This window comes from Lepisma saccharinum, chromosome 8 (assembly GCF_977018435.1).
Source record: "Lepisma saccharinum chromosome 8, izLepSacc3.1, whole genome shotgun sequence".
Taxonomy (NCBI): Eukaryota; Metazoa; Arthropoda; class Insecta; order Zygentoma; family Lepismatidae; genus Lepisma; species Lepisma saccharinum.
This window is the reverse complement of record NC_139236.1, coordinates 26,664,796-26,681,659: the sequence shown is the minus strand read 5'-3', so window position 1 is coordinate 26,681,659 and position 16,864 is coordinate 26,664,796. Positions and strand designations below refer to the sequence as shown.

Below are 16,864 nucleotides of genomic sequence, written 5' to 3'. Positions count from 1 at the left end.
TTTTAATCAGAATGTGAAATCGGAATGTTTTTTACCACTCGACTCCCCTGTTTCGATGCATTAACATTGTGTGCCAGAACCATCTGAGTGTGTGTGTTTGTCCATTTCTTCTCATCAGGCATCAACACATATATAGTGTCTGAGTGTTTTCACGAAGCCGTTCCACATGCACGGGATGGACAATCCACTCGACAATGCGAGATTCAAACTGTGGGCTGCGAGGTGGACACAGACAGTTCCCGAATATTTCTCTGATTCGAGCCTGAACACCACTACTGTGTCTTGTCCTCCCATATTTGCAGCTCTTATAAAAGCCGAACCCGACTAAATTGTTCATGTTCAGGCTTCTGAAAACCCTTCCGTTCCCAACACTTCTAATGTTTCGTCTCCCAATATGATCAAATGCTTACTTATTTATTTCTAGTGGCCTGGGGAGGATTGGTAGGGTCATAACCCCATTTCATCCAGTATTCCTTAAAAAGGGAACGTCAAAGACAGGAAAAGATGCCAAAATAAGGACTGACTACCAAAAGTCGTAACCCGTCTCTCTACCAATAATCCTGGGCACGCCATTCTTTATCTCGGGACACATTTTTTTTTTAAATTAACTCACTAGTACCAGAAGTTTTTGTCATTTCGTATTCAAGACTTAGGTAAAATGCGTTCTTCCTGCAGGTTTGGATATTATTATTTAGGGTGCTTTCGCCTGGCTTCGCACCTAACCTTAACAAAGCCTTAATTTTCCATCCTTGTGACTTGGATCTTAAAGATTTAAGTAGATTTCAGACCGAAGGGATACGTGATACATGACGTATGAAATGAGCCAATCAACAAAAACGTTTCACACCGTAGCGACACAAAAGGCCTCACAAACCAACGTTTGACTTGTGAAATCCTCAGGCAACACAGTGTGAAATCTCCCTTAGTAGACCACTGTCATCGTCACCTCGAAGCGGCAGCTCGTTTTGAGCACCGAAGAAAAATGTCTCCTCAACCGGTTGGAATGCACCTCAGTTTTCTTCTTTCTCCTTTATTTTCTGTGCTTGTTAATAAAACAGGTAACATCTTACAATTTGACATACACAGAACATGTACTATGTAGCCTATCAGTGGCGTGCCGAAAGGGGGGGTTGGTGGGGTCAGAATTCCTTAAAAAAGAACATCAAAGGCAGGAAAAGATGATAACATGAAGACTGACTACTAAGAAAAGTACACGTAAACCCTCCCTTTCGAAAATCCTGGGCACGCCACTGTGGCCTATACATTTTAGCGCAAACTCAGTCGAAGTCAAGGGTGGCTCGGTGGCTCAGTTGGTAGAGCAATGGCATGGTATGTCAGAGCCCTGATTCGGGTCCTGGTAGAGCCTGCAATATCCGTTAAAATTACTACATATGCAACATCTTGCTTTCTCTTCTCGACATTCATAAAATTTTCGGCTGTCTCTTCATGGTAGTTAAGTATTTGTGTGTGTGTGAACCCAGTAGGCTTAAACAAAATTATTTATTTTATGCCATGAAATTCTCGGACTGCATACGTGAAATTTTGTTTGGGCACACAAATCATCCCTCACAACTTTGATTTTCAGTTGATCTGTGAAGCTTATTTCTGTTTAATAAACCGCTGAAACATACACTTTTGAGAGAGAGAGAGAGAGAGAGAGAGAGAGAGAGAGAGAGAGAGAGAGAGAGAGAGAGAGAGAGAGAGAGAGAGAGAGAGAGAGAGAGAGAGAGAGAGAGAGAGAGAGAGAGAGAGAGAGAGAGAGAGAGAGAGAGAGAGAGAGAGAGAGAGAGAGAGAGAGAGAGAGAGAGAGAGAGAGAGAGAGAGAGAGAGAGAGAGAGAGAGAGAGAGAGAGAGAGAGAGAGAGAGAGAGAGAGAGAGAGAGAGAGAGAGAGAGAGAGAGAGAGAGAGAGAGAGAGAGAGAGAGAGAGAGAGAGAGAGAGAGAGAGAGAGAGAGAGAGAGAGAGAGAGAGAGAGAGAGAGAGAGAGAGAGAGAGAGAGAGAGAGAGAGAGAGAGAGAGAGAGAGAGAGAGAGAGAGAGAGAGAGAGAGAGAGAGAGAGAGAGAGAGAAGAGAGAGAAGAGAGAGAGAGAGAGAGAGAGAGAGAGAGAGAGAGAGAGAGAGAGAGAGAGAGGAGAGAGGAGAGAGAGAGAGAGAGAGAGAGAGAGAGATAGATATATATATATATATATATATATTATATATAATATATTATATATATATATATATTATTACGTTTGATTATGCTAGTGAAGTGCTATCACGCATTGATGATGACAATGAATCCTGACACGCGTAACATTTTCAGATGAGGTTACCTTCCACATTTCCGGAAAAGTGCATAGGCATAACTAGAATATGGTGTGAGCAGAATCCCCATGCAGTTGTTGAACATGAACGCCACAGTCCCAAGTTGAATGTGTGGTGTATTTTGACACGAATTCCGCAATTGGGCCCTTTTTCTTTGAGGAAGTTACAGGTGCAAGTTACCTGCAAATGTTGCAACAGTATGCTGTTCCTCGTATACCTCATGGGTACATGTTTCAGCAGGATGGGGCCCCCCACATTTGTGTTACTAACTTCCTTAATAACAATTTCGCTGGTAATTGGATTGGGAGGGGTGGACCCATTAAATGGCCACCAGGGTCACCAGACTTATATCCTTTGGACCTTTTCCTTTGGGGTTATGGTTTACCAAACACCTGTGCAAGACCTCAATGATCTCCGTGAAAGAATTATCGATGCATGTGGCTCCGTCACTCATCAAATGTTGAAGAACACTTTGATGGAGGTTGAGTACCGCCTTGATGTTTGTCGCGCCACCAAAGGAGCACACATTGAGATCTACTAAGGTGAAATTTTTTTCTTGTTCTTTGGTTAAAAAAATCCTATGATTTTCTCTTCCAAATAAACGTTATTTGACATTTCTGTCGTTAACGATTGTTGAGTTATTTAAATTCTTTATTGGTATATTTTTTCTCGAACACACTGTATATAAACATAGGAATAGGATGAGAAAAGGTGCCAGTAACCACGATCTCTTTCTTCTCCGTTGAAAATGCGACCTGGGTCGCAAAATATGAAACTTTTTCTTTTTGTGTGGTAAGTGTTTACTATCTCCGTCTTCATTTGTGTTTATCCGCCCTTCTGGCCCATTTCTCATCCCATATATATATATATGTGGGGGTGTGTATATATACACACAGCCATCAATGCGATAAAACTTAAAACTGAGATAAAATTAGGTTTTTCTTTCCCAACTGAACTTTCATCAAGGCTTTTGCGCCCCCCCCCCCCCTAATCAAAGGGTCTGCGCATGCCTATGAGCAGCACAGCACCAAACTGTCACCATTATCTTCCTCAGAATAAAGCTCAGTTTTGGCATGTGTCTTGTATCCTCATCATCATCTAGCCATTGCACAGAGTGGTGACGAATATCATATAATATCAGTTTTTTGTCACATGTCATTATTCTGTCCGGGAGAGGTTCATAACTTTTCCAAGTTCTTGCAAGTGCTGGGAAACTGCAATAATGTACACCCAACATCACTGCCATGTCCCTTACACATTGCCGAGGGTCATACTCCCTAGTGTTCGCAGTTCGTCATCGTCAATGGCTGCTAATGCATGTCCATGCGATTCACTTTCAAGGGTCATTCATATCGCTGGATTGGAATTTGTTTTGAACCATCGCTGAATGATGATGAGTCTTTCGAGAACTGAGGCCACTCTCATCTTCAGGGATTGAAGTGCAGAGATGAGTGCAACAACCTGATAATTACAGTACAGGATATTGTACACTGTACAATATTATTGTAACATTCAAATGGTGTTTTTGGGCAGAAACACATGAGCAATAAAACCAAAAGGATATATATATATTATACTGCTCATGAAAACTTTAAAAAAAAAGCTATATTAAACACAAATTTGAAAAAAATATGCTGTTTGCAGTTGTTCTTGTTTGTTGTTATTGTTGTTCCATGTTTTAACCGAAATGCAAACTATTTTTTGCTCTGAAAAAGTATTTTTTTTCACATTTCTGTTTAATATAAAACTAACTGTGTTTACACAGGCAATCTGCAATGATGTATATATGTACAATAAACATTCATCACAGTGTGTATCATAGCCACAAAAATAACTTTATGGTATTCAGAATTTTGGAATTGAAATCGTATTATACTGGTAATTAATTTTATGTATTCACGAGTTCATGTGTTAAATGCCATTATTTTTATTCCAGCATAGATAAAAGTGGTGCACCAAAATGGTACAATTACTTCTTGTGTGGTGTTAAGGGCATTGTGGAATCTGGTTTGATCTCCAGTCCTACCGGCCTTTTTGCTGCAGTGTGTGGAAATGTCCCACCTGGTTCTGGCTTGTCCAGTTCGAGTGCACTAGTCAGTGCTGCCGCTCTTGCCACAGCACACATAAACAAGGTAAGCATGTTACTACATGTTTTTGGTTTCTATCAGTTTCTGATCTAATTTCTCCCCTTGGGGGAAAAAAGATATAGGAATGACCTAACTTGCACTGTGCCATTTGTGAGTCTTTTATTGTAAACACTCACCTCATGTGTACTAGTGATTTTTAGTTGCAAAAATGGAACACACAGGCTTGAATGATAACACTTTGTAACACAATTTTTGTTCCTGGTTTGTAAGTGTTACTTTCAAATTGTTTATGTCTGAAAAATATTGAAAAGTGTTCAACATGAACATGGATTGCCTGAAGATTTCACAGAGACAGTTTTAGTACATCTACAGAAGTAAAGGAATGCCAAGAAATGTACGAACACTGGGCAGTCGATAAAAGATTACATGTATGTAAAAATAAAAGCAAGTTTACACAAACTTTAGTAAATAGTTATCAACCTCTGTTATTGTTTTTACTTCATACCAGAAAGTGAATCTTGATAAAAAAAAATAATAATAATAACCTGTGCTGCTACATCCCTTGAGGGCCAGGGCCTACCTACCAACAGCCGGCCTCATTCCTGGAGTTGGACAATCATCCAATTAGTTGCAGAGTGACATGTGGTCAGCACAACAAATCCCCAGTCATTGTAGGATTCCATGACTGAGTTACTCTACTCATTCGTAGTTTCCCAATTTGCTCATGATGGCCATCGGCCCCATACACTGGCCAAAATCTTAGGCCAGTTACGCTTCCCGCCAGGAGACTGGAACCAGTATGTGTCGTGTAGCCTGAGCCCAGATTCTGATGCCTGAATCTTGATAACCTTGCGTTAGAGAATGGAATAGAATTGATTTTTATTTAAGCAGGCATGTTTCAGCCTCATTGGCCATTCTTACAAACAATCCTTTCCACAAATATAGTGAATCAATAAGAAACACGAGAAAAAAACATTATGATCATGATAATACAATAAAGATTATATAATTATTGAATAATTCCTTGAATTGAGTAGTATTTATATTGTTAAGTAAGATATTTAGTAAGTCGTGAGTAGTATATTGCAAAGGCGGGGGGGGGGGGGGGGATGCATTACTGATGTGTAAGTGAATTGGCTTGCTAAATAAATTTATTTGGGGAAAATTTAACTTTTCTTATTTATCTTCTCTTCTAACTCAGTAGTTCTCAAACTGTGGTACGTGTACCCCAGGGGTACATGAACGACTTGAAAGGGTAAGCGATAAGTTCGGAAGAGAAATGTTGAGAATACCCACACAACAACACTTCTGTTGCAGATGTGTAGCACAGACGTCATAACTTTAACACTCAACAGAAAAATAACGTGAATTTTGTCACTGATACTCGTATCTTTGTTTCATATGTTTTGAAACAAAATGCTCATTCAAAATCTATAATAGACTAAATTTGGAGCTGAATCTCCGCTTGAAAGTTTCAAGTGCACAACCAGACATCTCACTAAACTCTGAGGATTTACAACTGGCGTGGGGTGGAATTTTTAAAAGTGTTACCCGTTCCCCACACCCCCTATACGCCTTCATGGCGTGGTGCTATGCACAGGGGAACACTTTACTTTGTTACCCGTTATCAGTAGGACATTTAAGGAAGAAGCCGTAAGACTTGGGTGCCTCCCTACCTCATGCCCCCCCATGTCTTCCAAGTAGTTCATATAATTCTGGTATAACTGCAATTCAACACTAGATTTTGGTAAAGTTATTAATCAGGAAAAAAATGTTGGCATAAGCACTGAAGTGAAACTGCAAACATTGGTTGTTGACACAATAAACATTAGCCTAATAAAGAAATACGTAATTTGATACTCACAGAAACATCGAAGGTTACATATAGAGCAGATCAATCCGACGACTCTTTGAAAATAGTTCTATGATGCTGACATAAAATGAAGATTTCTTCTTGAGATCTTGAAGCAGGGTTTTTCTATTGCCATCAATGATAGACCCCGACAATCTATTCTGTCCTTGGGGGTTTCTCTAATAGGTGTGTATCTGCCGCAAAGCAGAAAAGGATCGTTCTGCTGAAGCACTTGGAGCAGGAATAATTAACATCAAACTACACAATTTGTTTACTTCAGGTAACGCCTCAATTAGTCCAATGGTATGTAAGTGCATGTCATGAACTGATTTGCTTCTAAATTCAGGAGAAGCATATATGTATGCAAGTTCATTCTTGAGGCGTATCATGTTAAAAAACTGTCCATAGTTTCTCAAAAGTACGTGAAGCTCTTTTTCTGGGAAGTGTTTTGAATAAGTTATGAATCCATCACAATCAAGCAAGGCCAAAAATTCCAATTTATCAATATCTACAAATTTTGTTATAAATTGACCTTTCAATGTATCGGTTATTTCGTAGAAGAGCCTCCGACAGATGTCCTTCTTACTGTTACTAACTCCACTAACTTTTAGTCTCTTTGACTGTTGCGCACTTACACTTTCATGCAGATTTTCCATTTTCGGTCACAAAATGTTGAAATCGTCACGCATTCTTGTAAGGCTGTCAACAAAATCACTGATTTTCTTTTTGCAATACCCAACATCGTGTATTTTCTTTTGCAGAACACTGAACAAAATATCGGCTTTTGGATTGATTGATTGATTTAGTTTATTTTACTTCGCGTTTTGTGCCTCTTGGCTAATTTGCGATGATGGGGATGAGTGATGAAATGATGAAATTGATGAATGAACATTCACAAACAACCAAATTAACCTGGGACCCTTGGTGTCACAGCACGATGTGCTAACCACTCGGCCACAGGGTCCGACATCGGCTTTTGGAAATATAGCATGAAAAACTTTCAACATAAAGTTAAAATCAAAGTTTTGAAGGGCTCGAAAATATCCTGCTTCACAAGCTCTAGTTTTGCCTTCCCATTCATCCGTGTCTTCCATCATGGACTTAAACAAACTTGTCAATTCATTTTTACAATTGAAAACCTTCTACTCCTGTAATTCCACCTTGTGTTAGAGACTGACGGCAATCGCCTTTTAACTTCACGGTCTAGAGCTTCTGTTGTTTTCGATGATTTTCAGAAAAAAAAAGATAAACCTGAGATTGTTTCAAAGAACACCTTACATTCTTTTATGAAATTAACGGAATTTTCTGAAACTAGATTAAGTCTATGTGTATAACAGTGCACGAATATTACCTGTAAATAATTCTCCTTAACGAGAGTTTGCAGTCTGCCAATTTCACTGGCCATGAGTGGAGCCCCATTGTAAGTTTGTGCGACGAGTTTTGTACCACAATTCTAGTCATCCACATAGCGACACAGAACTTGAAATAACCGAGCAGATATTCTATTAGAGCTTATGTCTAAGAAACCTACAAATCTTCCTTCTACATTTCCGTTCAAAGTGACATAACTGAAAACGGTCGAAAGCTGAGATTTGTTAGAAACATCAGTCGTTTCATCCATTATTACAGCAACAAACACACTCTCCTTAAATTCTTTCTTTATTTGATTCATGTGAGATGAAATGCACTCAATAATATCATTTTGGATGTTGTTTGATGTTCCTGAGAAAACTGTAGAGGTTCGCAGGTGATGATTCAGTTTATCATCAGTTTGGGCCATTAAATGAAGCAGTTCCGCATAGTTCCCTCGATTCAAGGAATCGTTGGTTTCGTTGCTTCCTCTGAAGGGTAATTCTTGTGTAGCTAAGTAGCAAGTGGTGCGAATTAGGCATTCTAAAATATATCTATTTCTTTTAACGTTGTCATTGTGCTTATCTACAGATCTCTTAAAACCTTCACTCAAAGAAAAATTAATCCTTGTTTTACCAAATGAAGTTAGGGAACACATCGATGCAATATGCTGCTTCGAGATCTTGTGCTGTCCTCTGATGATCCTGAAGGTTTCCATGTTATCAACACCTGAATTCCACACGTTTTTTCACTAAAAAATAGAGTACATGGCCAACAAAATAGTTTCGACAACTGCGCACATCCACATAACCACGGATAGTCGTTATACCACGAAACATTCAAATGTCGGTCATATCCAGCAGACGACTTGGTTTTTAAATCGTTCAAAATAGGCGTTGGCCTTCCTTTCGTCACAATTTCGCTTTGTTCTGCAAAAGAACGCAAACCGAAAGATTGCTTCAAAATATCTTGTATCGCACAATTACACACACTGTTCAGATAGGACGAACTCGCCACCTCGGAACTCGGAGCAAGCTCCATTCCGCTTGTTAATTGACAATGCCTGAAAACAACACAAAGACAAAAGACACCTCTCACAAAACTCCCACTGCACAATCCCTCCCGCCAACCGCATAAGAACTCATATGCGTTCGCTCGGAATATGGAGAAATTGTCTACTTCCTCCCTCTCTCCTATTTGTAACACCTTTGTCTCTTGCTTATGTTGTTTACACACGTGAAGCACCCACCTTGCCCCCTCCCCTCTCAGCATCGGCGCTTCCCCAATAGCCAATATTTCCTTTGGAACCTGTTCTTTTGAAACTGGATTTGCTCAAATCGCAAATCTTTTCGTTTCAAATAAGACGTATGTAGAGTAGATGTAGTCTTGATCTGTTTCCTAATTACTCCCACTCCCATGTTACGCTAAATCCACAGAAATCTCATTTCTGACATCACTACTATTTCATATATTTTACGTTCCTTGCTACCTTTAAGGCTTTCACTTTATAGGATAATCGTAATTGTAATGATGAGGATGCATGGTGAATTATTGAAATAAAGTAATTATTATTTTGAGTATGTAATTATTAATTTTTATAATTATGTAAGTAAAATAATGACATCAAACATTGAAATAACCATTTCTTGCTGAGGATTCAAACCTGCGACACCTGACACTTCAGAGCGTGTTAAGATAACAATCGGGAAATTATGCTTGTAAGTAATGTTTTCACCCAAAAACAGTGCTTCTACCTCAAAAACATTCCTTCAATCCGAAATTATCACATTCCTGCGACAACGTATGTCAATCTCAATCGGCCCTTTCAACAATTATCACAAATTCCTGTAACCAAAATAATAATATATGTGTGAAATATACAATTTTAGGTTGACATTTTTAGAAGGACAGCCAGCCGCTTGACCATCCTCATCCTTCTCCTCTCCTTCTCGCCAAAGATGTCAAAGAAGGACAAAGAGGACTTTCGTAATCGCTGATACATACATACATACAAAATATCACTTGGTGGTTTGCTTTTCCCCAGTGTGATTTGATATTTTTATTATGATTTGGCGTTTTAAGTCCACTTTATGCGCAGTAAGGCTAATTGGAACTGGATCTACAGTTTAAAGTGGGATCCGAACCACTTTTGCCTCCACCGGGTATCGAACCTGAGACCCCTTGATTACAAGGCAGCGACTCTACCACTGCACCATCGTTCCCCAGTGCGAGTAAGATACACCTGATTAGGTGACTTAGTTCTTTTCTGTCAATTGAATATGGCAACACTAATATGTATCCGGTAAGAATCACTGGCAACTGTGGCGGCTAAACAGGCATGGCAATAACCCGCCTCCTCCTCCCGCCGTAACAGTCTTCCTTGCGTGGGCCCAGGGCCCTTTCCTCCATGTTGCCTCAGGTGGGTACCGGAACAGTCCTCCTCTTCGCTTTTGCTGGTGTCAGAAGAAATGTCTGTCTGCAATATTTACTTTACAACAATATTACCAGTTTATTTATGTAATAATATTTTAAGACAGGTTATTCAATTCTCTATATTTTGCTGTTACCTGCGATAACAGCAGTTACATGCATGCCACGCCTCTGATTTACAATAAAAACTCCAAAATTGTGCTTGACAATTTGTTTACAAACTTATTTTTGTTTGTTGCGTGATCGGATTCGTGTGATTTACCTTATTACGCAATGCAAAACACCTCACAACTTCGTTCCAGCTTTGAACAGCTGTTACGCTTCGCGTCTGTTTATTGCCGATGACGTAATATGCCGGAAGTCTCCACTAGAGGACAGTGTGGCGTTCTCTGCACCGACCTTGCTACTCCACAAGAATGAGACTACACTTTGGCCGTTGACGAGGGAATGGTGCAAGTCCTTGTTGCGAACTCTCTACAGTTACTACTCGTCGAGGGGGGATAATCTGGGACAATTGATTGAACATAGTTTTTTAATGTGAAACTTTTACGAGGAATGACGAAGTACCATTGTGAGATATGTCGACTCGATAGGACAAGTTCGAGTGAAAACGGCAGAGATATTTAATTATGTGTTGGGTTCGCAGAAACTTATAGACATACATTGTGTGAGACGTGGGGCAAACAAACGGACTGGTTGCAAGGCAGGAATGATCCTAGACGAAACCAAGGAGGTCCCTACGACGTTGGATTCGTCCGATATTGCAGTGACCCCCAAGTAAGATCTACGAGTCAAGCAATCGTAACAAAATCGGAAGGGGTTACGTGTCTCCTTTCAAAGATGGTTGGGTTCATCCAATTGGAAGGTCCAATTCGACAAGATTCTACTGTGTCGTCGAGTCAAGCATGTAACTGTTACGGAAGAGGTTACTAGGCATTCCTAGACGAGCCCGAGATGACCATATGGCGAATAGTTGAGTTCTGCTTGCGCAATTCCACGACTGACTGTTTGGTGACAGGAACAAGAATGAGCGAAGCCCTCTTGTAAAAATTTTGTCACTCTCCACAAATCAGAGGTATGTAAAGTGAATGTTAGTTGACATTATATTTGTTACGAGTGCGAATTGTGTTGGTGTGATTAGTACATTGAGTTATAAAAAGAAGAAAAGGAACAAGTTTCTTCAAAAAAAAAAAAAAAAAATGTGCAGCTGGAATTCTCGCCACTTCTTTAGATGGTGCACGTCGTTTAGTATGTCGTTCCCTTTGTTATGTAATTCTGGAGGCTTGGAGATAGACTGTTGGTCGCCAGTAGAATTGGTTCGCGTTTTCTGTAACAAGCCACGATTAATAAATTGTAATGGGGCAAATTCAGAGCATCAAGTTATTAGACAATTTAAAGAACAGCAAGATTTGTATTTTAAAGCTTTCCGGTGGTTCATACCAAGATCAGGTTAAACGTTATTTTTGAACGAGCCATTTTTGGTGTGAATTTGAATCTAAGTGTACACGGTGATATGTTAAATTAATGAGGTTGTGTAGGCCTTTGTTATTGTTAGTCGTTATACAATATTGAATTGAACAATGCTATATTTGACGCAGGTCATCTAACAAGTTGTGATTGAAATTTGAATAATGTACTTGTTTTGATAATCCCGGACAAACTTTGTTGCGAGGTCCGTTGATAATAAAAAGCCAAAGAAATATTAAATCTATGTTATTGTTACGCTGCTTTAGGAATTTGTATTTTTTTGACCGCACGTATGTGTTAGGCCCTGGGATCCCTTTCACGGGACTGAAGTGAAACGGTTACAACGTTTCGTTAACTTCAACACTCTTTATTTTGTACGTTGGTTGGTGTGATACTAAATTACGATTCCACATCCTTTGGGTCACCTTTCTTTCTTATAGTATTTTTTGTTGAGTGCACCGATCATGTTAGAAAGTTTTTGGTATCAGATCAGGTTAAATTTTTACCTTTGGAATTTTTTTTTCTGAAATACCTGTGTGGTCTTGGTAAATTTTTTTGAGATACCGTTAAATACGAGGTGGTCACCGCTATGTATTTCTTCCCTATATTTGTTTTCAACCCTTTGGGGTTTCGTTTGAATTAAGGTTCTGTTGGGGGTTACATATATTTCGGGGGAGGAGTGCTTACTATTTTGGGTCAAAAGTACCCATTTCTGGTTACTAATTTTTGATTGGGGTAAACTCTTGAGATAAGGGCAACATGTCAACTTTGATTTCTCATCGGCCTATTGGTCTATTATCAAATGTACCTAAGCAAACACCTGCCATACAACCTAACCCCTTTTGTCATACACCTCGGAATTTTTTTTACCTCCGGATCATTCCTGTACCACGAATCATATTCGCTATTCAGTGGCTGATGAATTATTGAAACAATTGCCGTATACAGATGGTTCGTATCATATATCGATTTATGAATTTTTATTAGTCCTGCATAGAACATTTCAACTTAACCTTCTACATTTGGAATCATTATTCTTAATTGCCTTTTCTTCGACAGTTGGTCTTCTTTGCGAGGCATGGTATGAATTACTTTTGGAGAAGGTTCCTTGGCCTCTTTTTATATGAGCTGTGTGGCACCGTCTTGTACCTTTTTTTCAAACTACAGCTATTAATGGATTATTACTTGACACGTCCACAACATCCGCAGGAATATTTATCTGCATATTTGCACGATGTACAGGATGCTTTTCACATCTTGCGAATTGAATGGAGGGAGGAAAATTTATTGAGTTCTGTGTTTTTGGGCTTGCAAGATGTTACATGCCTACATCTTATGGAATAAAGTAGGTCTACATCCGTGTCTGCCTTTATATGCTTAGCAAGGGAAATTTGGCCTATGGAGTTGCGGTATAGGGAACACCACTTAAATGTCTATTTGTCTATACTTTCGACTCCATCTATTCAAGATCGCGACATCAGTTCGCCAATGTTGGACTCTTATCAGCTCGTCTGCTCTTACTGTTGACTCTTGTACAGAACTATTTTCTCAGGAGGTGTCTACCCAGTCTCATGGCATGTCTACAGATACCAATGTTATTTCTCCTTCCATGGGGATTTTTGATACCTCCCAAAAGTTTTTATTTAGTGCTCATGTTGATCTTCCATTGACAATGACGTAAAAAGCTGTCCTTATAATCTCTGCAACGTTGGATACGACTCCAAGCCACATTCTTTTAGACTCGGGAAGTTCCGTGAGCCTGATTGCACGGGCTTTCTTAAACACTTTACGTTATAAATCACCTTTAATCAACGAGGGCACGCAGGTTTTGCAGACTGTTAACAGTCAAGCTATTTCCTTGGAATCACAAGTTTGCTTGACCATCAAGGTTCAGGGTTTGTCATGGAAATGGCCCTTTTGGGTTTCTGAGGCATTACCATTTCCTGTTATCATTGGATCGGACTTCCTTTCTCATTCTAAAGGTACCAGTTCTTTTGAACAGCTTATAGTATCTTTTCCTTACTCTCATGAACAAATACCTTTCGTTACGAGAAAGCAAGTGCAAAGAATACAAACTGACAGTTCCCTTACCGATGCTAATATGCTAAAAACAGAATCACTTCCTTCGAATGTACAGACCTTATTGCATCAATTTAAGGACGTGGTTAAGGACCGTGTGGGCAGTTCTACTCTAGATCCAGTTTCTATTCCCTTAATCTCAAAAGTACTGTTTCGTTCAAAGCCTTTCCAGCTAAATCCGACTCAGATGGCTATACTTTGTACTCAGATTCAGGATTTAATAGATCAAATTATTATAGAGACATGTGCATTGCCTTATGCCTCCCCTTGTTTTCTGGTTGACATAAAGGACAGTGGCCATCGCTTAGTATGCTCTTACGAAAACCTGAACCATTTAATAGCCTATGATAATTTTTCACAAGCCCGTATAGACCTGATTTTCCAGCATCTCCAATCAGGTAGGGTATTTTCATGTTTGGATTTATGTCAGAGCTTCCACCAGATCCGTTTAGATGAACCCAGTAAAAACCCCCAGTAAAAACCTTACGGCCTTTGTCACTTCTTTTGGACAATATAGGTACACTCGGGTTCCCTTCGGAATATACCTGGGGACTCAGCTTCTAACTCAGGCTTTGGCCAAAATTTTGGGATATTACAAATATGATTTTTTAGTCACATATGCAGATGATGTCCTAATATTTAGTCCGGATGAAGAAACCCATTTAAGGCATCTACAACTGGTGCTTACGTCTGTCCGAGAGTCTGTTTTGACGGTTAATCCAACGAAATCCAAATGGATGCAGAGAGAGGTAAAATATTTGGGATACATTTTGCGGGAAGGCCAGTTAATCCTAGACCTGGATCGGATAGCGGCTATTCAAGACATTCCACCTCCTAAGACCCAAAAAGCTGTTCAGCATGTCTTGGGTCTTTTGGGTTATTATGCTCAGTTCATTCCAACTTACTCGAATCTTACGTCTTTCCTTACTGACAAGAAAAAGAAGGTATTCTCTTTACATGGTCCATGACGTATCAACAACAATTTGATTAATTAAAACAGGTATTTATTACACACACTGTACTAGCTCTGCCCGATTTTTCCAAGGAATTTGTTTTACAGTGCGATGCATCTGGATTGGCGTTGGGCGCTACATTGAATCAGCGTATGGAGGATGGTTCTCTGAATCCCATTGCCTTTGCATCTCGCAAATGCACTGACTTGGAACGCCGACAATCAATATACGAAGCTGGATGCTGTGCAATAGTGTTGGGTTTCAAGAAATTTGACATCTGCTTGACAGAAAAAACATTTCACATTGCAAACAGATAATCAGGCTCTTTCGTGGTTGTTACGTCATCCTAACCAATACGGTAAATTCGGCCGCTGGTTACTTTACTTATCTAGATTTTCGTATACGGTGGAACATATTCCATCAGGCACAATCCAGTGGCAGATTGTCTATCTAGAATGTATTCTCAAAATGAATTTCAGATTTCTCCTCCACCTACTACTTTGCTTGCATGTACCGCTCCTAAATTCCAAATTATCCCATTTAGTTAATCTGATATTTTGGACCTACAACAAAAGGATCCCACCTTAACTCCTATCATTCAACAACTTCGTGCTGACCAACCTTTTAAACGTTATGCCCTATATCAGGATTCACTTGTGTGGCAGCCGCCTCGTTCTTCTTCTTCTTCACTTGTTGTGGTTCTTCAGACTCTTCAACATCTTATTTGTCGCTATTACCACGATACTGCCTTAGGGGGAGCTCATTTGGGTGTACAGAAGTGTATTAAGAAAATTTTGTCAACTTTTTGGTGGCCGACTTGTCACAAAGATATTAGGAACTATGTAAAATCATGTGAATCAGGCAGCCAAAAAAACAAAAAAAAAACAAAACCCACTATTCAGAATAGAAAAACCTGTGGTGGGTGTACATTAGACATTTAGTTACAGGATACAATGAGAAAAATGTTTGACAACCACTGTTCTAACTAATCTTGTTGGGAGGGAGGAAAACATTTCACTTCTGACAAGACCGTGGGCCCCCATCTTCTCAAAAAACAAAACCAACAAACTCTACAATAAGCAGTTTCCTTTATATTAATTTTTGTACATCACTGGGCATTTGATAAGCAAGTACCTGAAAAGCCTAATTTATCTTTCAGTTACAGATGACCAAAGAAGATATTGCAACTTTATGTGCCAAATCAGAGAAATATATAGGGACTGAAGGAGGTGGTATGGACCAGGCTATTGCATTTCTGGGAACTAAAGGTCTGTAATAACTTGCGGAATGTTTTTATACACTGAGGAAGAAACATACACTCATGTAAAGATTGTAAATAATTGTAATCTACTAAGGCCATTTTTTTTTAGCTGTTGGTTATACATTGTTCCTTTGTAGGTGTTCAGTGGTTTTATGATTCTGAAATGTTATTTTTAGAGCCACGGTTGTCCAGTTGTTGGCTAGGTTCCCAGTGTGGGTGATTTCAGGTGGGAAATCTTCAAGTAACATCCCTGCATGGAACAACTCTGGGATTCACTCAGCCTCTACTAAATGGGTATGAAGAGGGAGGGGAAGAGACGTGGTCAGAGCATGGTGCTCATTATGTTATTATGTGGCTGAGATTGTGAACCTGCGAGGCCGTGCCTCCACATCCCCCCTACCTTCACGGTATATTGCGGTACACAGGGGTGTAGCTGTACTTTTCCTTTACCTTAGTTGTTACCATATTCACTGCATTATCGTCGCAGATTTTATGCCATTTTTTTTTTTTTTGCAATACAGTTGAGTGTGAATTAGCACGCAGTGAATACTTGTAAATATACGTTAACATTGAATATAGTCTAAATCGATGCATATCATTTTTTCGTGATAATTTTTTTGGTCTGAAAAAGAAATCAACACATTAGTTGTTATTGATTTGTCCATTATAATCAAGATATTAAACATGAGAAAATTTACTACAGTGTTGTGAAGTGTAGACATATTAATTTTAATCTTCTGTGTCTGAAGATTCTGCACTGCTATTATTGCTTTCATTATCTGACGTGCGGATGCAATGAAAGGCTATATATCAATTTTTGGAATGATAAAACAGGGTGCGATGAGTATGCAGTGAAATGCTTTCTTTTTTAGTTCTTCCTTAGTCTCCATAAAGTTCTGCAGACAGTACTAGTTACATTTTTTTTTTTAAAGAAAGTCAAGATTTGTGATGTGGAGACATCTCTGAAGATTACCATAACTGAAGTCATAGGATATGTATGTGTGTATGCATGTACATGTACAATAACAGAAATTTCAGCTTAAAGGATTTGATTTGATTTGTTTTTCAGCATTGCTTTT

The 16,864-nt window shown here is 39.3% G+C and overlaps 1 protein-coding gene across 1 annotated transcript in view; it reads left to right on the top strand.

Annotated features, from left to right (window-relative positions):
• The window catches only part of Galk (N-acetylgalactosamine kinase), a 53,438-nt gene that overhangs the window by 14,970 nt on the left and 21,604 nt on the right, over positions 1–16,864 (top strand). Inside the window, exons 4-5 of the mRNA XM_083126354.1 lie at positions 4,243–4,438; positions 15,684–15,792. Of these exons, the coding sequence (XP_082982480.1) occupies positions 4,243–4,438; positions 15,684–15,792 (305 nt within the window). The remainder of the gene's footprint in view (positions 1–4,242; positions 4,439–15,683; positions 15,793–16,864) is intronic.